Source organism: Orycteropus afer, unplaced genomic scaffold, assembly GCF_000298275.1.
Source record: "Orycteropus afer afer isolate SDZICR_OR568_19922 unplaced genomic scaffold, OryAfe1.0 scaffold00217, whole genome shotgun sequence".
Lineage (NCBI taxonomy): Eukaryota > Metazoa > Chordata > Mammalia > Tubulidentata > Orycteropodidae > Orycteropus > Orycteropus afer.
Genome location: NW_006921804.1, coordinates 4,160,272 through 4,183,342, shown reverse-complemented (window position 1 = coordinate 4,183,342; position 23,071 = coordinate 4,160,272). Strand labels below are relative to the sequence as shown.

Below are 23,071 nucleotides of genomic sequence, written 5' to 3'. Positions count from 1 at the left end.
CCAAGGCTCCTTCTTAGGGACAGCAGCAGCTCTGTCAATGACACATAATGCAGGGTGGTATGAGGCTTCCAGCAGCTCAACATTTTAATTTAGGGTGGGGGTGGAAGAGAATACACAAGTTGCTTTGTGCCCCCCCACCCATTCTAATGCCTTGGGGACCAGCCAGGCTGACCCAAATGGAATCCAGAGTGAGAGTGGGGCGTTGGGTCCCCAGGAAAGGGGGCAGATCCAGAACAGGGCAGAAACGGTGATAATTATCTGTATGAAAAAGTAAGAAGGAGTCTAAGTGAGAAGGACCAGCATCAATATAGACCAGCATATATCTGGGAAAAAGGAAGAGGAGAAAAAGGAAGAGGAGGCAGCAGGAGTGGTTTTTTTTTTTTAAAAAAAAGGAGCTAAACAGTACAGCCTGAGACATTTGGCTTCTTATCAGGGTTAGTGGGAGAGATACAAAGAGGCAGATTAGCATCAAGGATCAGGGATCCACAGCAAACAGATGAAGGCCCCAACAAATCTCTTTGGTGCTGCTTACTACCTGGCTTACTTCTGGGACTCAGCTCGATTCTTAAGTGAATTTGGTATTTCCTATCTTGGAAATACCTGAAAAAAAAGTTCTCCTGAACTTTAGTATCAGGGCACAAAACAACCAGGAGGTCTGAATTTTTATCTGGTATAGCCCAAGTCACTGGCTCTTCGGGCCCTTTGGAGAAATTTGCTTTGTCCCTTTGGAAAAATGAATAGAAAAAGTATTGTATATGAAGGGACTATGAATAGAAAGCATTTACCTTAAATAGATCAGGGTTCTACTACTAATCCAATATTAAATGCCTCCCCAGCTTTTGCCAAACAAGTAACCAGCACCAATGTTTTAAAGATAGATTCTACTTTCCAGAGGACAAAACCAAAGCACACTGTGCATAGCCTGTCCCCCCACCCACCCACAAACCAAAAGCCCAGCCCCACTCTGCTATCAGATAGTTACATAGAGGTCATGTCATTGAGGGCGTGGTCCAGCTCCTCGCTAATGGCCTTGTACTTCAGTTTCTGGGCATAGAGTTCATCTGGACAGGCACAGGAACCACAGGGAGGTATGAGGGGACAGAGTGAAAGGTATCAGAAGCAGATGGAGAGAGGGAATCATTAGAAAATAGGAAAAGTGTAAACTTGGGTCTCAGTACCACAGTTAGAAGAAGTCTTATACTGGCAACCATGACTGGCCACTTTCAGATCCACTGTCCTCTAGGACCAACTGGACTTCTTGATATCTCTAATTGATTGCAGCAAGGGATAAGAACCTGGGAACAGTTGGGACTAGAAATTCTTATTATCAAATACACTCAGGGAGATGCCATTCCCACCCAATAAACTCACTTCCTAGCACTGGCAACACTTAATTTAATGAAAACAGAAAAGGGAGAAACTGTATATCAATATTCAGATGCTTCTTCTCTGCCTACCATGTGTGACCATTATTCTTGGTCCCTTGTTTCAAAGGTTGCCTCCCCAAACCTGTGGAGAATTGCCTCTCCAAATTCTCCCAAAGTAATGGTAGCTGCTACCCAGAAGGAACCAAAAGAACAAATTCCAATAGTTCTCAAAGCAACATACACTTTCCCTTGTCAGAGTGAACACAGTTGACAATTTGTGGGGAGTAAAGTCTCTGGTATTTGTCAGCTCCGAGATAGTCATCACATAGCTTCCTATCTGGGGGAGGTCCCCACAACTTGAGTGGTGAATGGGATTGACAGTTCTCATGGGGCAACACGTGTTCTTGTTGTCTTCTGAAAACATGGCTTCCAATTCAACCCACAGGCTAAAGATTTAAAAATGACTATCAAATTAGAGGGAAATATAGCAATTACCAATCTCCTCAAAGGAAAAGAGGGCAATTTTAGACTATGAGGTGAAGCCTTTTTAAAGGAAAAGATTAAACGTAAAATTCCAATTCTAGAGTTTGACACACTTCACCTAGCTGTGGCACAGGATACATGCCAAGTCATCACCAACTCCCTTTTGGTGTCTAGGAAAAGAGCTTAACAGTCAATGGGTAACATCTTCTTTTCTATGTTTCTATTTTAACCCCTCTCCCAGATTCCATACCTTCCAAATCATCAATTGTCTTTTCCAGCTTGGCTACCGATCTCTCAGCAAACTCAGCACGGGTCTCTGCCTGGGGAAATATGAAACCAGTCAGAAAAGGAGACAGACGGGACACAAGAAGGATGTCCATTTCTTCCACCTTCTAGTCTTCTGAGAACCAAAGCCAACCAGTCTAAATCCATATTAATCCCTCATCACCACTTCTGAATGTTTTGGGTCCTTCTCTATCGTCCCCCTCAGCTCACCTCCTTGAGTTTATCAGTAAGAATCTTTATTTCTTCCTCATATTTGTCTTCTTTTTGAGAGTACTGTAAGAGAAGCAGAGTAAGAATTTCAGAGTAGAAATGATTTACACCAAAAATATCCCCCCAACATACACTCACATTCACTCTCACATCAAATATCTTCTATGATTTAATGTACTGAATGGGCCATTAGAAATAGCAAAGTTCATTTCTGTACAGTAGGTTCTTACAATCTACTTATCTATGTACTTAAGGCCATGATACACTCAGATCTGAATCCTTTATTATTTTTTTTTTAAATGGACTTAAGCTTTGCTCTAAGTCAGAACTACCCAGGGAGGTGTTTTCCTTCCTCCTGTTCAATGAACAGGAGCAGTAACCCCAAGGTCACATGGCTGAAACAGTTCCAAAATGATAAAGAAAAGCCATCTGCCTTGATTGCTCATTAGGTCTCAGACCTGATTCTACATGTTGCTCCCGTCTGTCTTCACTACAACAGTATCAACCTGAGCAGAACATGAGTCCAGTCACCTGAGACCATGAAGTTATTTTAACTAAAGCAATCAAAAGTCACAACAATTAGTATTAAACCCAGAATCTGGATAGAGGGAAGGCAGGTAGGAAGAGAGCACTTCCCATGGATTATATGAATGGGTACCTCCACTCCAGCCTTTCAGCAAAGGAAGGGCTGGGCCTAGGCCCCAAAGCCTGTCACTTTCACAAACCAGCCCCTACCTTCTCCGCCTGAGCCTCAAGAGACTTGAGGTTGTTGGTGACATTCTTCAGCTCTTCCTCCAGCTCAGAACACTTACTGTGAATATTTTAAATATTGCAGGAGAAGAAAGGGGCAAAGGAAGAGAATAAAAAAAAGAGAAGAGAGAGAGAGAGACACATAGACATGAATTGAACCTATATGTAGAGAGAGTTGAAAGACATCCTGGGGCAGAGAAGTTCCCAGGTTATCTGAGCAAGCATCAACCCTCCTCCCTCTACCACAGAGCATGTTAGGAGCTGGACCCTCCTGGGCTAGGACTCAGAATGTCTGGATACCAATAAAGGAAGAACATTTGAGAGAAATCACTACCAGGAATAAGGTGGAACTGCTGCCTGAAGTGGAGGTGGGAATGGGTGCCCAATCAAAACAATCCCCCAAAATCACTCAAGGGAAGGAAAGACCCTGTGGAGAGGCAGTGAAGCAACTAGGAAAAAAAAGAGATGAAAAAAATGCCAAGTAAGTGGAAGAAATGGAGCATTCCATGAAGAGATGAGAAAGCACTCAACAAACCAACCAGTGGAAGGGAGGCAGCTGCAAAACAAAAACAAAACCAAACAAAACCACACCATACACATAACGTCTTTGTGGGTTTAATGGTTAGTACCTTTTCTTCAGCAGCACTCAGACACTTCAGGTTCTGGTCCATCAGTCTGATCTGCTCATCCATCTCTCGGCAACGGCTGTTAGTGATAGTCACGGGGATGGCACAAGCCAGGTTGTGGGGAGGGAGAAAGGTCAAAAGGGAAAACAGCAGGAAAACAAGCAGCAAAATGGAAAAAGAAAATTACAAAACTCAAACAATGGAAAGAAAACACGACCATGGTCATGGTATGTCATGTCTGGAAGAAGAGAATGCAAGGGAAGCACAAACATATGCATCAGCACTGCCTTTGTTATACAAGGCCCAGGAGGTGTCAACAGGGTGACAGTTCATGTCTGCCCCTGCCCTGAAGTTCCCTAGCAAATCGGCAAAGTGACCAGATCTTAAGTCAGAGCAACTTTTCAATGTTTCAAGGAGTAACAGACCCCAGGTATAAGGCCCCAATAGAGTCTTCCAGTTAATTGTATCCCATCTATTAGTCTGTATTTCCCCTCAATTTGTAAACCTTCCCTCCAAAAAAACAAGGAAGCCTCATTTATCAGTAGTCACAAAAAGAGAAAGAAAGGGTCTTTCTTTCATCTGTAGGGTCTAAAAAAGCACTAAGATAACACCCACCCTCTAGGCCTTATTTAACAAAGTTGATGGAATGCTGGTTCATTCACATTAGTGCCCAAGCCAAAGGGGAAGGGACAGAATGGTATGAAAGGTTTGGGGAGCAAGATACTCACGACTCTGCCAGCTCAGCTCGTTCCTCTGTACGTTCCAAGTCTCCTTCAATAATCACCAACTTACGAGCCACCTACCAAAAAAGACCCAGGCTATACCTCAGTGAGGCAAGGAAAGCATTATTTTCTTCTTATGAATGACTCTTTGGAGAAGCTTGGCATCACTGAAGAGAGGGAGAGAAACAGAAGGTACCTTACCTCCTCGTACTTCCGGTCTGCCTCTTCTGCAATATGCTTAGCCTCTTTGAGCTGGATTTCCTGGAGTTCCATCTTTTCTTCATCTTTTAAGGCCCGGTTTTCAATAACCTTCATACCTCTGCCAGAAACAATAAGGATAAATGTGGCCTGAGGAGTCTGTCATCAGCTCCATTCCAAGGGGCCCAGGGTTGAACCCTTTCAAGCCCATGCTGCTGTGCTTGCCACTGAAAAGGAAATCCTATGGCATCACTCCCTTAATTTAGCTGGCTTTGTTCACAATTACTTTTTCTTTTTAAATTGGTCACTTCATAGAAAACATCAATTACAAAATGGTCACAGGGTCTAGGTAACCCTTCCTATCTGTCTTTAAAGGAACGGACTATCCAGAACAGATGGAAAGAAGATCCTCTAAGAGAGAGGTTATTATGGGTCTAGAAATTATTATTTATAAAAATAATACCTGCTTATGAAAAAATTAAATATCCACGTCTGTGGTATAAGGGTATAAAGCAAAACGTCAGTCTCTCCACTTCAAGTCCTACTCATTAGAGATAATCTAATATTTTACATAGTATGTAAGCAAAATCTCCAATCCCCACATCTATAGAGCATTCTACTTTTTTACTTCACTTGCTAGAACTTGGTAGTCATTGTCACAGTTGCACTATTAATGTGCTCCCAATAGGGCAACTTAAAATCCCATGCAAGTAGTTACACACCTTTGTTCCAGCTTAACTCACAAGTAACAAGGAGCCAATCGTTTATTTCTACAAAGATGAGCTGTGATTTCATTTAAGGACTTCAGTTCTCAATCCTGACCACACATAAAAATTAACAAAGGAACTTTAAAGACATCACTGCCCAAGCCCCTATCACAATTGATTCTGATTTCATTGAACTGAGGTGGGATTCAGGCATCCAGATATTTTCAAAGCTACCTACCACAAAAATGATTCTAACAGGAAGAGCTAGAGTCTAGAGGGCTTGTTAAATTAGATTACTAGGCTCTACATCAGAATTTCAGACTCAGTAAATCAGGGTTGGGGACAGATAATTTGCATTTCTATTAAGTTCCCAGGTGTTCCTGATGCTGCTGGTCTAGGACCTCACTTTGAGAACCACTGCTTTAGGGAGACTCATTTCACAAAAGAAAGTTTATGATCCACTAAGCAGCATCCATACTAGTGAACCCATTTATGGATCATGTCAATTTATAGAAAATACCAATTACAAAAGGGTCACAGGATTGATAGCAAACATTGACCTATGGGTGGAGAGATGGGTGGACAGGCTGAACGATCAGGTATTTCTGGACAGGGGGGGATGTGCCCACAACCGTGTATAGGGTTGGCAGACAATGCTTCTATAAGTGTATTTGTATGTTCTATAACAATGTCCAGGTATATAGTAGAGCTGATGAGAGACAAGGTTGTGGTGACTTCTTGGCCATAGCCAGCTACCTGGAGGGACTGAATAGCTGGACCTGTGGGCTTGGGACCATGGTCCTAGGGGACATCAAGGTCAATTGGCATAACATACTACACAAAAACACTGTTCCACATCCTACTTTGGTAAGTAGCAACTGGGATCCTAAAAGCTTGCAAGCAGTCATCTAGATGCAACAATGGGTCTCTCCTCGTCTAGAGCAAAGAAGAATGAAGAAAACCAAAGATGCATGGAAACAATTAGTCCAAGTGGCTGGTAGACCATGTGCTCCTCAGCCTATATGACCATGAGACCAGAAGAACTAAATGGAGACCAGAAGAACTAAATGTTGCCCAGCTACCACTGTCAACCACTTGGAGGGGGATCTGAGTAGAACATCCTGGATAGAGTGGGAGAACAATATGGGACAAAACTCAAAATTATATATATATATATAAAGACCAGGTTTGCTGGTCTGATAGAGCCTGGTAAAAGCCCCGAAACTATAGGCCCTAGCTACCCTTTAGCTCTGGAATTGAACTCACTCCTGTGGCTTCTACCCAAAGACCAGACAGAATTTGGGCTAAACATTTACATCAGATAGACACACTCCTTGGAGAGATCAATCATGAGAAAACAGAAGAGCAGTGTATGCACAGGGAGACACCCGGGGGGCAGGAGTGCATGGGAGGGAAGGACACAGGGAATAGGTAACTATGGGGAGGAAGTGGGAAAAGAACTGTTACACTGTGGGAAATTGCAGTCAATGTCATGAGACTAAATGTGTATGAACTGCTGTGCTGAAAAATGAAATTGCTCTGTAAACTTTTACCCAAACCACAATTTAAAAAAAAAGGGGGGGGGGTCACATGATCTAGGTAACTTTTCCTGTCTGTCTTCAAGGGGTGAGAATATCCACAAGAGAAAGAAAGATGCTGCAAGAGAGGTTACTACAGGTCTATAAAGAAATCTTGGTCAGGGCCATTTTGAATTTCTTTTGAAACCCACACTCCATCAAGACCCCTCTCCACACACCTCTCACTCTCATCAGCAGCTTTCTCTGCCTCCTCCAGCTTTTGCAGGGCAGTGGCCAGGCGCTCCTGAGCGCGGTCCAGCTCCTCTTCAACCAGCTGGATCCGACGATTCAAGGAGGCCACCTCAGCCTCAGCCTGCATTTGAATGAAAGAACAGAAAGGGGAAGCAGATGGCATGGTGAAAAGAAGTAGAATTAAGACAGTAAGATTAGGGCCGACTACCATGAAAAGGCCAGAGACTAGCAAGGTAGAATTTGTCTTAACTCAAGATTCCGATGTGCTCTGGCATTTGACTGATAACCAGAAGACTGGTAGTTCAAATCTACCAGCCACTCCTCGGAAGGAAGGTTTGGGCAACCTACTTCCGTAGTGATATCACCTCGGAAACCCAGAGAGGGTCGCTTTGAGTCAGATCCAACTTGACAGTAGTGGGTCTGGCAGACATGATTATATGTATGTCTTCCCCTTCCCATCAACAAATTCCCGTATGTTCCACAGGAAGAGTGTTTTAAAATTCATTTCCTTTGACTAGCCTAGTGACAGCACCACCCCCTTTCTGGATTCAGTACCAGCATGTTCCTGAACAGACTGGAGTCAGGAAAGTTGTTAGTGAAGGGTTTTTCCTCTCTGAACTCTCACTTGAAGGTGTGTCTTACCCTTCAGTAACTTTAAGTGTCTCATAAGGTGGAAAAATAAATAAGCAAGGTTTCTTAAAGAATGAATCTTGGCTTATCTATTATTTGCTGTTTAACTAACTTGTTAACCCTCTGATCATTTTACCCTAACATACCAGAAGGATGACTACACAAGGAAATACTGTCTTCCATAATAGCCTTCCATGCTGGGATCTATGGGTGGAATTAGAAAAAAATAGAAACTGAAAAAAAAAAATAAATAAATAAGAAACGGGGTACCTATTCCCCATCCCTCCAACTTGCACCTAATTTTTTTTTTATTTTTAAAGCTGACAAGGAGGAGTTTCTTCTGGCTAAAACTATCTGCTTTGACGACAGTACCATAAGAAGAAGAAGAAAAAAAGAAGCATAGAGAATGTTTCCTCCATACTCAAGCTATTCCTCCAACCTTCTAGAGTTGTCTCCTTTCTATTCCTCTAGTCACCTCATTAGCTTCACCCTCCAGTATAGCTTATATCATCCTGTCCCTGGTGCTGCCCTGCAGTAAGGCACAGGCCAGATTGAAGTAATCCCCTGCTCCTCCCTAATATTTAAACAAGAAAGAAGGAAAGGAGGAGGCAGCCCACACATGGATGAATTATAATGGTAGAAAAGCCTCTCTCCTAAGACCATTCTTTCCCACACCTTTACTGGTGGCAGGTATGCAGACAGGCACAATCTTATAAGAATTTAATCTGCCCTGCATACTACCCAGTTCAGATGCTTATCCAAGTGCCTAGTGAACATGATCTCTCTTCTCCAGCCCAGATTGTGCCTGAATTCTATTACCCTGATTTCCTTCTAGCAGTCAAGTGTGGGGGCAGCTATAGAAATAATCTGGGTCACCAGCCCCTATGGGGAGAGATATTGCCCAAAAGACTTCTGTTAAGAATCAGGTTATTTGACACAAAAATTCCCACCTACAAATGGGAGGTTCAAGGAACTAGGGGGAAAAGAGGTACAATCTAACCACTAGGCTACAGGAAAAGGAAAATCAAGAAGCCCACATAAACTGAAATTAAGAAAATCCATTTGTCCCCTATTATTCAAAACACCACAAAGAGAAGTATTCTCTCGTCTTGTCTCTTCCAGGAAAACAGATGTCCTAGGATAACACCTTTCAGCAAGCCAGACTATCAGGCAAGAACTATGAAACCCTGCCCTACAATGAGCAGCCCCCCAACCAGATATTTAGAACTAAAAAACAAAGAATGCAACTAATTTGGAGGAAGCTTAGGAAATCCAAGTCCCCCTCCAGCTCACCAGTAGTTACCCAAACTAGAGTAGAAGATAACAGGCTATGGGGGCAGGGTGTATAGTTTCCATGACAACAAGCTGGCTCGGGCAGTTTCTCCCACAAATCAACATTTACAATAGCATTCTTCGCAAGGCTGAAAAGGGAGGAGGAGAAAACACATCTTTGGAGCCCTCACAGGAGCATGCGCATGCACATGCACAAGACCCTATCAAAAGCAGAACCCAAGATGCAGAGCCCAGCAAAAGCTTCCGAGACCCTGATTGGGGGTGGAAGCACACAGTGGCTCTTCTTCATTTTTTCCCCCTTCCTCCCACAGAGGATCAATTCTCTCTAGAATGAAATAAAAGCCTGCAAATCAAGATCTGATACTCTGTTTAAAGAAATAAGGGAAGACACCTGACTTTTCCTTCAGGTCAAAATTATGCACAATGCCTTCCCCTTTTAGGTCAAAAAAGTCGCACCAAGAAGATACTGAGCGGAGTTATCTTTTGTATACCACATCACCCATGGCCCTGGGAAACATTTAAGCATGCCCAGATGTGGTTTTGACTTTTCAGCCAGTCCACCTATGCCCACTTGGAGGATAAACCATGAGGTCTTTCCTTTCAGATAATAATAGGATTCACCACTGACCAGGAAGATCCCACAGGGCGGGGAGGGGCACACAGGGATAGTGACAATTCGGGTGCAACAGAATATGGCACAAAACAGCTTCAGTTATGGGAGTTTTATTTAAATGATACCATCCTCCATTCCAAAGACATTCCCCCAAGCACACACCTCTTAAGGCAAGAAACTGACAGAGCACTGGTGCTCTAAGGCAAAACCGGGCCAAGGACAGAGGGGATTAGCCTAAATCTGGCAGTCAGACACTGCAGGGGTTTCTTTTTAGACAAAAGTCATAGATGAAACTCAAAAAAAAAAAAAAAGAGGAATAGAAAAGTTATGCTCCAGTTCACTGTGTTCACAAACTTATCTACCCAGGGAGATACTGTGTCCTTGGGGAATTTAAATTTCACCAAGGGAAAGAGGCAAGTTGGAAGGAAAGGAGTAGAACTATCTGCCCCAGAGTAAACAAAGGTGGAGTCTAACTGGAGGTGGTACTCGGAGCAAAGGGCTATTTGCCTCTCCCCTGAGTGTGTGCTCTTGTGTAAAGGAAAGAGAAAGGCAATCAGCAGGAAAGCAAATCTAAACCAAAGGAAGGTGACAAAGGCAGCTGCTCAGTCCACCAAACACCACAAATAAGCGAGTCACACAATCATCAGACATTCTAACTCCCCCTCCAGACACTAGGAATTTGGGATCAAAGCCAGAATCAAAACTGGTTTTCAGAGCCCACTCATTCTTTCAACAGTAGTCTTAAAATTCTCAGATCAGAAAAAAAGAGAGAGAAATACCAGGAGAAGTTAGGAGAGGGGTATTAAAAAGGGCACAATGTTCATGGAAGTATCATTCACAATAGCAACGAAGGTGGAAACAATCTAAATACCCAACAGATGAATGGACAAACAAAATATGGTACATACATAGGATAGTATTCAGCCAGTAGGAGAAATGAAGTCTTGGTACATCCTACAGTATGGATGGAGCTTGAAGACATTACACTGAGCAAAATAAGCCAATCACAAAAGAACAGATATTATATGGCAAATGGCAAACGTATAGAGACCAATGTTTATTAGTGGTTACCAGGGGCAGGAGGGATGGAGAATTAACTGTGGAAAAATCTCATTAAGGGTAGGGTTGCACAGTCCACTGCTACAACTGCTGTCAATAAGTTGTATACCTGTGAAAAAGATGACTTGGCAAAAGTTTTATAATAGCTATATTCACAATAATGCCAAAAAAAGAGTAGCTGCTAAGCTGCTTATGTATAATACAACTAAACACACCTCATGGGATTTAGTTCCTTGATTTGGAGGTTTAGGGTCATGATTTCATGGGACACTCTAGTTAACTGGCCTAATAACGCATTTAGTGCTTCTGCTCTACCTCCTAGTTCTTAGGTAGTGCCTGGGGTCTTAAAAGCTTGTAAGCCACCATCCAAGGCACAATTGGTCTTTATTCACCTGCAACTACAGAGGAAGAAGGAAGAGTCAGGAATAGGAAGAGGATATAGAATGTGTGGCCAGTTGCCTCCATGAACAACTGCCTCTTCTGCCATGAGACCAGAAAAACTAGATGGTGTCAAGCTACCATTACCGAACATTTTGATCAGATTCCATAGACGAATTTTGATCAAAAGGGGGGAAATCAGTAAAGAATTTCAAATTCTCGTGGACTTTAGACTTTTTGGAGCCATGGAGGGTAAAAGAACCTCTGCAACTACTGCCTCGAGGTAATCTTTAAACCTTAAACCAAAAATATTCCCTGAGGACATCAAGCTCAATTGGCATAATGCACTACACAAAACACTGTTCCACCTCCTCCTTTGGTGAGTAGCAACTAGAATCTTAAAAGCTTGCAAGCAGCCATCTAGATGCATAGATGGGTCTCTCCTTGTGCAGAGCAAAGAAGAATGAAGAAAACCAAAGATTCACGGAAACAATCAGTCCTGGCGACTGATACACCATGCAATCCACAGCCTATACGACTATGAGACCAGAAGAACTAGATGGTGCCCAGCTACCACTGTCAACCACTTGGAGGGGGATCTATGTAGGAGATCCTGGACAGAGAGGGAGAACAATGTGGAAAAAAATTCAAAATCATTTGGGGGGAAAAAAAAGGGGAGGACCAGGTCTGCTGGTCTGATAGAGCCTGGTGGAACCACTGAGACTATGGTCCCTAGCTGCCCTTCAGGTCTGGAATGAACCCACACCTGTGGCTTCCAGCCAAACAAAAGACAGGCATATGAGTTGAACATTTATCTGAGATAGATACACTCCTTGGAGAGAACAATTATAGGAGAAAGAAGGGCTGTGTATGCACAGGGAGACAGCTCAGGGGGCAGGAGTGCATGGAGGGGTGGACACAGGGAGGAGGTTACTATGGGGAGGAAGTGGGAGGGGAGCTGTTGCATTGGGGTAAATTGTACTCAATGTCATGAGACAAAGTATATGTGAACTGTTGTATGGAAAGTGAATTGGCTCTGTAAATTTTCACCCAAATCACAGGAAAAAAAAAAAAATCCCCTGAAGTCATCTTAAAACCACACAGTAGTTTGGCTTAAACAGTTAAAAAAATAAAATAAAATAATTCTGCCTTAAGCATTAAGTGCTTTAAAGAACTATCAATACACAAGATCAAACTGCACAGCAGCTTTAAAGATTAGATCAGAACCTTTGGAGGGGGGTTGGTCAGTGAGTTTATGTTAATGAGGGAGGAACAACTCAAGAAAGGAGGGTAAGAATGGTCGCACAACTTGAAGAATGTCATCAATGTCACTAAATTGTACATGTAGAACTGTTGAATTGGCGTTACGTTTTGTTTGTATAGTCTCCACAACAAAATAAATAAAATTTAGGAAAAAAAAATGAACTGAGGAAAAAAAAACAGGTAAAGACTGCATTTAAATATTATACTGCCTTCTGTTAAGTTCAGCAAGAAGTGCAAAGGAAACTCGAAAGTGGATTTCAGAAGATATTTATAAAAGGTCAGTCTCCAAGCCAAATGCAGAAGAAAAAGATGGATATTAGAACAACTGGAATGTCTCAGCTTTGGACTCCCCTAGCTTCCCAACAATGGTGGTTTGGATGTTCACATAAAGCAGCTAGGAAAATGAATTCAAGTGGCAATCCTACTAACGCATGAGGTATCATCAGGGAGTGAGTGTGCGGAGCTTCTGGCTCCAAAGGAGGGAGGAGCCTCCGAATCCCACATTCCAAGATGCCCTAAGAGGCTAACAAGCAGCCAAAGTACCCTCCCCCCTTCCCACCATGTCTCCCCTTCAGGAGGGGATCAAAGTTCACTAGAGTAGAAAGCCAAAAGATTAGAAGCCCTCAAGCCAGGGGCAGAGGATGCTGGTTTCATCAATATTTCGCTATTTTTCTACTTCCCCATTCTGAGTACTTCCTCACTAGACCTCAGTTCAATAAGCAAATGTGGCAGTGACGGAGTAGTTGAAGAAACATCTGAAGTTGCTTACTCCTATCGACCAAGTCACCAAGGATGAAAAAAAAAAAAAAAAAAGAGCCAAATTTTCCCTAGAAAGTACCAAATCCTTGGGGAAGGGAGTTGCAGGTGGGAGGACAGTAGTTTTCACACTACCATCTACTCTTAGAACTATTCTGATGATGCTCATTAAGACTCTGCAGCTCAACATAGGTAAGTTCCTTCAGCCATCCTCTCTTCTGCTTTAAGGCTATACGGTTTCCACAACAAAAGGGATGAAACAGTGTCCTCAGCCATAAAGAGTCACCCTGCCAGCCCATCCTACTTGAACTGATAATCGAAAGTTGCTGGCATACTGACTGAGCAGAGGAGAAATCCATCCACAAGAGGGGGACTGAGGAGGACAACAAGCTCCCAGTATTTCCACTGCCAGGTATAAAAAGAAGAGTATCCCAACAATCTTTAAGAATTAACCTGGTTAAGCAGTTTGTCCTCCATTTCCCACTCTTCTGAATTCCACCACCCTCCCTCAAAAAAAACATTAATTCTAAGTCACTCCTAAGAGAAACTTTAAATAAATAAATAAACCAACCACTTACCAAGACAAATAACAACAAAGAACACCAATAAACCACAAGAGTTCCTTTATTGGGTTTTCAAATTTTACCAACAGTTACTCTGCTCTCCAGCCTCCAGTGTTTCCAAAACCAAAGCCTGAACTCAGGTCGGCTCCACCCATTAGACTGCACCCTAGACCTCGGGAAATCTTAAAAGAGTTAGTACGACTAATCAACCACTTCTAAAAACAAAGCAGTTTCAACCGATCCCAAGAATCACCATTCATTCCACCAACATTTTATGTTCCAACTTTCAGTTGAGTAAACATAAAAAGAAAAAGAAAAAAAAAGACACTGTGCCGGGTAATAGGGACAATAGCAGAGAATCACCACTAGAGTCCTGAAACTCCTTATTCTGTCTCCATTCACCACATCGTCCAGGTCAACCAGAAACCCTGGCAAAGAATGGCACTCCATCTGATTCTCTGCCACATACACTCTATTATCAGTTCTGCTTGGAGGAAGTGCTCTTACACTGATCGCACTTCAGCAATAAAGGCCTGAATGTGGCAGAACTTCCTGCCTTCCAAGTCACCATGGGTAGAGCCAGGCAAGTTAGATTGGCTCCTGTATTTGCACTAACGTAGGAGTAAAGCACCACCTCCTCCTCTCCCGCTTCACGCCGACAGAGGGGGTGTAGCAGCTGCAAGGGTTCCCCCGTAAGAGGAAAGGGCCTCAGGCGGGAGGATGGGAGGCGGTGCTGTGGCCTCAACCTCCTCCAGAGAGGGCACCGCGCTTCCTCTCAGCCGACTGCTGCCTCATTTCCTGAGCAGGAGGAGGGAGCGGAAAAGCAGGCTAAGCTGGGGGCTTTCCGGTGGTTCCCACCCCTACACAGTCACAGCAGGTTGGGTCCTGCCCCTCGCAGACCAGAGAAGCACCCACCCACCCACTCTTAACCCTTAAGCCGGAAACCTCAAGAGCAAAGTCCTCCCCCTACATTGGGAAGTGGGGGAGGGAGAGGCCGCTGAGCCCTTCCCCAGGCTGCGCCGGGCTCCGAGGGACTGAATGAATGAGCTAGGAGAAAAGAAGAGAAAACCACTCTCCAGGCTCCGCTGAGGCTCAGTTCTTTCAAATGTCATGCCTGCTAACCCCAGCAACCCAGTTCCTCACTTGCCTGCTTGCTGCCCTACTGGAGCTAAGCCCCACCCAACCTCGGGACTCCACTTTATCTCAGAGATTGCTGGCCCTTTCAGAACAGTGCTCCACAGCAAAAAAAGACCCAGCTGCAGATTCCAGGTGTTCCAGCGCCCGCCCCTCCCTCCTGTGCCTCGCCCTCTCCGTACCTGTTCCCGGGCCCGCCTTTCCCCCTCCACTTCCCGCTGCAGGCGCTCAGCCCTCTCCTCTGCATCATCTGCCTGCTGCTGCAGAACCTGGATCTTGCGCTTCACCGCCTCGATGGTGGTGATCCCGGCCATGGTGCCCACCCAGCTTTTGCTCACGCTCGAGTTCCTGCCTCCTCCGCTCGGCTTTGCAGCCGCTCCTCGCTCCTACTTCCGCCTGCTCCGCCCTGAAATACCGGAACTCACTCACCGCCCGGATGTGACGCTACCGCCGCCGCGCCCTCTCACCACCAGGCGGGCGGGAAGGCAATTCACTGGATTGAGACCCGAGGCCGGAGTAAGGGGGGGGCTTCCCAGTCACTTAGGCGACCACTCCCGGCCTTTCCCCAGGGCTGGTAAAGGGGGGCGGGGTTGGGAAGAGGGAGGACTGCTATGGTAACCGGAAGACGCGTCGTGGTCTAGCCTCTCTGACTAGGCAAGCTGCCCATAAAGGTTGGCCTCTGTACAAGTACTGTGCTTTGCTACACTCCCTCAGTTGAGCTGTTACTCCCCTAAAGCTGACCAGCCACCGCTTACCCGCTAGGGCTCCCTATGTCTTCTTCACAACGTAGACATCCACGATCCTCCGCTTCCGCCCACCCTACAACAGGCTTCAAAACCAGGTTCTGAGAAAAAGCCTGAGACTTCCTGGCCTCATCTTCAAAAGAGCCTCATTCTGCAGCTTCCTTTTGAAGTCGGCTCAGGTAGGTTTTTTCTCAGCTATCGAGATGGAAGAGATGAGCAAGTTGGCAAGGTCCTCGTTCTGTTTGGCTTCAGTTATGAACCAAAGTATTCCATTTAGGATACTGGTCTTTTTTCCTGTTACTTTTGAGCGTCGTTATGCACCAGCAATTAACCGACCTGCCAGCCCCTTCAAACCTTGAAGGATTCAAGACTTGGTGATTAATCATCACTAACAATCTTTTTGTAGATGAGAAGATAAACCTTTATTTTATCAGAAAGGAATCCTCTATTGTGGCCCACTGTTACCAGATCTTTGGTGCAAGAGCAAGCAAGACATGAGTGCCAGAAAACGGTACTGTGGAAATGAGCCTCCATTCTGTTATAACTTTCACCAATTTCACTGCCACTTCCGTTTCTAGTACATCAAAGAACTATTTATTAGTTAAAAACTGTCCCTACAGGCACTTCATGAAGGACTTCTGGAAATGCAATAGTAAAGAGACTTGGAGATTGTATTATCTTCCTTTCTGTTTTGTTGTATTCCTCCCACTTCCCCAGTAAGTAATAATGGTAACTCTCTCCTCTGTGCATTTTTTTTTCCCCCTAGAGAATTAGGGCGTGGAGCAGCACTTAGACTTCACAGTCCTGACCCCTGAAATATAGATGTTGGCCTCTGTGTCTCATTTTGAGAAAACTTCCCCCAGAGGCTCTCCTTTTGAAAATACTGAGTAATGAGCCTATTCAAAGGAAACAACTCAGGCAGACAGTAAGTAAAATTTGCTCAGTAAGATAACCTATGTAGTTTGATATTTTCCCCAAGGAACTGAGAAGGAATAGCAGGGTTCTGAACCTCAGTAAATTCTACATGATGGCTAAGAATTATTCCAATTTGCTCAACACAATGCATTGCACTGCCATCGAGTTGAATCTGAGTCATAGCAACCCTCCTTGGGTTTCTGAGGTGGTATCACTACGGAAGTAGATTGCCCAACCTTCCTTCCAAGTAGTGGCTGGTGGGTTTGAACTACCAGCCTTCTGGTTAGCAGTCAAGTACTTTAGGCACTAAGCCACCAGAGCTCCTCCGGCTTGCTCAGAAGTCTGATTGGAGAGACCATGGCAGCAGAAGGAGCTCTGGTGGCATAGTGCCTAAGGCACTTGACTGCAACCAGAAGACTGGCGGTTCAAACCCACCAGCCACTCCTCGGAAGGAAAGTTGGGCAATCTACTGTAGTGATAACACTTTGGAAACCCAAGGAGGGGTTACTATGAGTTGAGTCCATGGCACATAGTAACAACAAGAATGGCAGCAGAAGTGAGATTTTGTCATCTGGATGTTGATCAACAGGGGACATTATTGCCCCTCACTGTGCCTTAGTGAAGAGGAAGCTGAAGACCTTCTTCCTTGATAAACCAAAGGGGTGTAGAGAGTATCATTGCATTCCTGAGGCTGGTAGATTTGAACAGATAATCTCTTCTTGATCCAGAGAAGCAGGTGGACTGATTTCTGGTAGCCTTTAAAAGCATGATGAATGAGCAGCAAGAGACCCAGTTCTATTGTTTTCCTGGGGCCAATAATAGAGTATATCAACAGGTGTAAATGCCCCTCCCTGCCTGTCCTCTCCCCATCCCTCTCACCTCCCATCCCTAAAAAAAAAAAAAAAAGTTCTATGACTTTATGTCCTCAGCATTGGCATTGCATTCCCCCCTTCCCCTTGTTTCTCATTAAAAAGCTGCTAATTTCATCTTATCTCGGATTAAAGAAACCTTAAACTTGTGGAGGAAAAAACAAACTTTGGACTAACCTCACCACACCCTTACCTTTTCATTGTTCAAACAATTCTAGCAAATCCTAAACTTCCCAGAAAGGCTTCCCAGATAACCAGAACTCCATGTAAAGACTCAGTTATAAACTCCCTCCTTATAAACTTCCTCCTCCTTCCCTTCCCCTTACATCTACATTACTGGATGTGCTTATCTCATAATCTCAAGGGTGAAGCTGAGCTGTTAATTTTCTTTGTATCGGACACTGCCCTCTTCTAAAAAAGATTATATATAATTTTATAATGTAACATACGTATATATACATGTATACATATGTAATGCTGCTAATGACTCTGGCTCTGTGTAGTCTCTCTGTGGCAAATTCAAGGGTAAAAATGAAGAGAAATAGTGATTAGGGGATAATAGGAAGTGGAAAAAAAGCTTCAAATGAGAAAATACAGCCCTGGAGAAACTGAGTAATTGACTTTAAACCTGTTGCCCTTCCTTATTCAGTAGCTTCTCCCAACTCCCATAAAAACTTCTCTTCTTTAAGGCAGAGTTGACAACGTTTTGTAAAGGGCTAGATAGTAATGGATCTAACTCGATGGCAGGGAGAGATAGTAAATATTTTCTATTTTGCAAGCCGTAGGGTTTCTGTGGCAACTACTCCCATTGTACTGAGGAGGTAACCAGCAGACATGACTTACTTGTAAATAAATGGGCATGGCTGGGTCCAGTTAAACCTTATTTGCAAAACCAGGCTGCTCTTGGATTTAGCCCACAGTCGTTAGTTTTCTGACCCCATCTTTGAGGAACGAAGCCTTTTCTTTCTGTTTCCTTTTCAAAGTACCCTACAAGACTTTTGCCTCCGGGAGCTGAAGGCAAAGCTGAAGCCCAAGGCTGAGGGGCTTTCACCCAGCCCCTAGAGCTTGGCACTTTGAACTTGAACTTAAAGCCTCCAACCTATGAGAGAATAAACTCGTGTTTGTTCAACCAAAAAAAAAAAAAAAGACTTTCGCCTCCTGCCTACAACCTCCCTCTTCTAATTTTCTTACCTATCTAAAGGGTACTTACTGCTTATTGGAATAGCTAAGGGAGGAAGAGGTTGAATGAGCTTTGTACCACATTTTACGTGTTGAAAGGTTTTTGGTGGATTTTTGTATAAATGTGAGGAGGTGTCTTTCAAATGAATATACAAAGTAGACCTCTGTTGTATATAAGATCACTGTAAGTCAGGGCTAATTAGATGGCAACTAACAACAACACAAACTGTGTCTCAGTGGGGGATGATTGTGTGTGTGTGTGTAAAACAACTTAGTATGGACAGAATTCATCTCCAGGAAATTCCCTTGTCTTTCCCATGATATTATATATTTTCAAGGGCCTCTGTGTCACTCTTCCTCTCCTAAGATTTCAGGTAAAACTTGCTTTGTTCTTTTCATTGACCCTGAAAACACTCCCTCAAGCCTCCATATTAGCTATTTCAGCCTAAGGACTTTCCCAGAGAATTATTATCTAATATCTCACAAAAATGTTATTAACCTGAAATTGTACCAATTCGTGAAAGCTTCTATCTATAAGCTGGTTTATTGGAACCAGAAATACCCATACATGTATACACAGAACCTAGGCGAGGGCAACTCCAGCAGGCTATGAAGCACTTGCCCAAAGCCCTTGGAGTAACTTGTGCTTTTTGCAGTTTTACAAGAAGGGAGAATTAATAGCTTGCAGTGGCCTAAACGTTTGGAACATAGTACTGCTTTGTGTCTCTAACCTCTGGCCCCATATATTCAACCCTTACCATTTCCCAGGGCTACTGAAAGTGATAGAAAGCCAAAGAGGAAACAGAAACCTAATGGCAAAAGCCTGAATGTAAGGATCTAAAAGTATTTGTGAATGGTCCACTCTTCTAGCTATTTTCCAAAGTGAAATGTAATTTTTAAATAGTATATGATCTTGTTTTCTTATTAACTCAGTTTGCTGAGCATTAACTGTTTCTCCATCAATACTGGGACATTATTCTGTCACTGGTAAGATTCCTATGGTACTTTTCTCACAAAAACTTTCCTATCAAGTCAGTTCTCTTTGTGACAAACTTCAAGGTTGAAAATGAAGAGAAATAGGTGATTAAGGGATAATATGAAGTAGAAAAAGAAGATTTATCTCATTTTTCAAATGGGAAAATTCAGCCCCAGAGAAGCTGAGTAATTAACTCAAGTTTATAGAATAAGATCTGCTGGTGAGACTTTTACCCTCTAATATTCCTTCTTAGTTTCTCTTATAGTCTTTCACCTAAGGACCTCCCTGATGTCCTGTGAGCAGTGCTTCCTATGGCATCGCTGTGGCTTGAGATCAGATGCCCAACTTGGCCAAGATAAATGAACCCATACAGGGCCATGGTCAATGTGACCTCCTTTGTCCCATTGTGAAATCCAAGCTGGCTTTGTTGAGTAGTTGGGAGATGAGAGATTCCCTATTAATACACATATCAACATGCCAAGCCTTGGACACAAAAGCTAAGAATGTGTTATGGGGGAGGGGTGGGATAAGTGATAGCAGCCTGGATTTGGAGTCCCCTCCTTTTATCCAGCTCTTGGGAAAGATAATTAAATTGCTGGGCTGGGGGTGGAACAAAAAGATGAGGCTTCTACTTATCTTTAAGAAATAAAATATACGCCATTACAAAAATGTACCAGCATGTGGTTAGATGCAAAGATGTCTGTGAGTATATGTGTCTGTCTGTGGACCCACAAGTATGTATTTGCCAAAGTGTATTTGGAATTTAGTCATATATTTACATCAGGATCTATATGTGTAAATCAAACCTATCTCCATCTTTCTAATACTCACATCAGCTGCCTTCTTCTCAGCCAGCTCCAACTTCTCCTGGGCATCCTTCAAAGCCTCAGAGTACTTGTCCAGCTCATCCTCTGTTCCTTTCAGCTTCTTCTGCATGGCTGCCAGTTCATCCTCCAGCTGTAGGAACCCAGAGAGTCACACACACATACACACAGTGCAATCTTGGACCCTGGGCTCTTGAGCCCTGATAGAACCCTGAGCCTAGCTTCTGTGTTACCATCCTCAGAGAGACAGGCTTTTCCTCAAACCATTCCCAACCATATGCCCCAGGAGTTATGCTTTGCCCTTGACCTGTAACCCTGTGATCTGTGACCCTAGTATGACCAAGCTATGATGGGTTTTCTAAGATTCTAACATCCAATATCTAAGGGCACAGATGTCTGTGACTCCATTTAAGGGAAAAGGATCCCATCTTTTCTGGGTTCTTCTAAAAGATAGTCCATTCCTATTAAAATTCAGCAGAAAGACACCTTGTGACTTTCACAAGGTCACACAGGTAGTCTGAGACAGATGCCCCAGATGTCCTCTGCCCTGAAGTTAGGGAAGAAGACGAGTCCCTCCTTCTTAAGGAAAGAACTGGCACCAGTGGTCACTGCTTTTCTCATGAAAACTCTCATCTCATAATCTTATTCACCAGTAGGTAAAAGAGATCAGTGCCAGTACCTACCTGTTTACTTCTTTCTTCTGCCTGTTTCTGCTCAGCTTCTGCTTGTTCTGCCCGATCCAGAGCATTCTCCTTGTCCAACTTCAGCATCTGCATCTTTTTCTTGATGGCCTCCATCATGAGCAGTGGCTTTTAGGCTCACCTGTGAGCACTGGAGGACTGAGACTAGGTCAAGAAAGGAAAGGCTGCTGCTTGAGTGACTAGAAGTTTCCCAAACGTGAGCCTTTATCTCTACTCATGGCTCCACCTCTTATTCCTAATACGGTCCTTCCAGCTCCCTCCACACCATCATTATTCTTCTGGGGGAACACAGGGTGAGACACTTTGATGGACTGACATCACCAGCAAAGAAAAATTTGGGAACAGCTGAGGCTGATTTTAGACAATGGAAAGTGGGGGAGGGGAGACTCTGCCTGACCTGAAACTTTCCACTCATTCTAGGCAGCTCTATGGGTGTTTTACAAAAGCAGGGAGAGGGGGAAAAAGAGAAGATTGATACAGAGAAGGGTACTTTGGCAATTTTAGATTGGCAGGGAGTTTTCATCCAGAGGGTCTTCGTTGCCCTTCAGCTTTCCTCTTACTCTCAACGGACTGAATTGGATGCTGATCAGACTCGGTTGAGTTTTATCTTTTGATTCCTGGTATCCAGGGAGCTGGGACAACAGTGAGGAGGGAAGGTCATTCATGATCCTTAACAATTCCTCTAGATCCCTAGATCAAATTGCTTTGCTATTTTGGGAGTCCCTAATTAGCAGGGAGACATCATTCCTCCTTGCTAAGAACCACAGGGATAGAGTAAGAGGGTAGGTTGGAATCTAGAAGGCCATGTCGGAGCTTGAAGTAGGGTGGGGGAAAGAACTGTGTAGGGTTAGAGTGAGCCAGACATGATCGTGCATTAAAAAAAACACCCAAACTCACTGCCTTCCAGTCGAACCCGACTCACAGTGACCCCTCCTTGGGTTTCTGAGGCAGTATCTCTACAGAAGTAGATTGCTCAGTCTTCTTTCCAAGGAGTAGCTGGGGGGTTTGAACTGCCAGCCTTCTGGTTAGCAGTCAGATACCTTAGGTACTACGCCACCAGAGCTCCCCTGTTTTCTCATAGTGATCTTTAAATAGAACTTTTGTACCCACGGAAACCAATGTTTGTGCTGCTTTCTATTCCTTTCCCTCACCTTCTGCCCTTTCCTTATCCCCCCTCCATCAAAATAATCATCATCATCAACTCTGTTCTGCCTGGCTTAGTTCCAGGCCACATTCATTCTTCCACTTGGAGCCTCATTGCTAACAGGTGGCAGTTGATCCCACTGGCACCATAAAACCTGAGGATATGCCAAGAGAGAGGTGGGCACTGTTCAAGGTGACCAGAGCTATCAAGGAAGAATATAAATGGCTTTAATTAATCATTATGTGTTGATAGTGTTAAAGCTAAACCCAGCAATGGAGAAACTGAGATGATCACCAGACCCAGGCAGAGGACAGAGATAGAGTCCACTCTTAAGAACTGAGAGCTTCCAGTCACTAGAGGTAGATAGGCGGGTAAACCATCAGCTGACTTTTGAAGGAAAACAGACCAAAAGACCTCTGCTGTGTAGGAAAGGGACTAGGAAACAAGAGAGTCCCATGGGTGGGAAGTAGTAGATAATAAGGGGAGAAGGGGCTTACATAAGGAGAAAGGAAATACAAGGAGAAGAGAAGATAAAAGAGATAAGCCTCTTCTAGTCAGGGGGCAAGATACAGCATTTGATTGCTAAATTGCAACTCTAATCCTGCTCCCACACCAGCCCTTTAGCTAAAGATTGAAATCTTCATGGGTTGCAGCCAGTGGTCTTCCAGAGGGGGTCCTAGAGGGAAGAGGTTCAATAGAAAAGACAGGATCCCCAGAGGCTGAGATAGGAAAGAGTGTGATGCTGAATTGCCCACTGCTGTAAGAATATGTTTGACATTTAGTTGGCTCCTGATTAAACAACCCAATATCAAACATATCATACAGAAGCAGGCAGCAGAGCTTTGGTCTTCCTCCCTGTTACAAAGAAGAGACGGAACAGATAAACTAGGCACCAGTTCCGGCTAGATGGAATG

General features: G+C 43.9%; 1 protein-coding gene across 1 annotated transcript; it reads right to left on the bottom strand.

Annotated features, from left to right (window-relative positions):
• Positions 1-978: 978 nt before the first annotated feature.
• Positions 979-21,112, bottom strand: TPM3 (tropomyosin 3). The gene is made up of 9 exons (XM_007948542.2): positions 20,996-21,112; positions 20,320-20,445; positions 7,105-7,238; positions 4,645-4,762; positions 4,450-4,520; positions 3,081-3,156; positions 2,346-2,408; positions 2,101-2,170; positions 979-1,061 (listed from the first exon to the last, which is right to left on the bottom strand). Exons 1-9 carry the CDS (start codon positions 21,110-21,112, stop codon positions 979-981), a joined length of 858 nt encoding a protein of 285 aa, XP_007946733.2.
• Positions 21,113-23,071: the final 1,959 nt, after the last annotated feature.

Bases quoted from the DNA above. Each gene is read 5' to 3' on its own strand.
- TPM3 (XM_007948542.2), bottom strand. From the start codon at position 21,112: ATGATGGAGGCCATCAAGAAAAAGATGCAGATGCTGAAGTTGGACAAG. The intron at 4,763-7,104 runs GTGTGTGGAGAG...TGTTTCTGGCAG, and splicing joins GCTGCTGATGAGAGTGAGAG to AGGTATGAAGGTTATTGAAA. The intron at 2,171-2,345 runs GTGAGCTGAGGG...ATATTTCCCCAG, and splicing joins TTACTGATAAACTCAAGGAG to GCAGAGACCCGTGCTGAGTT.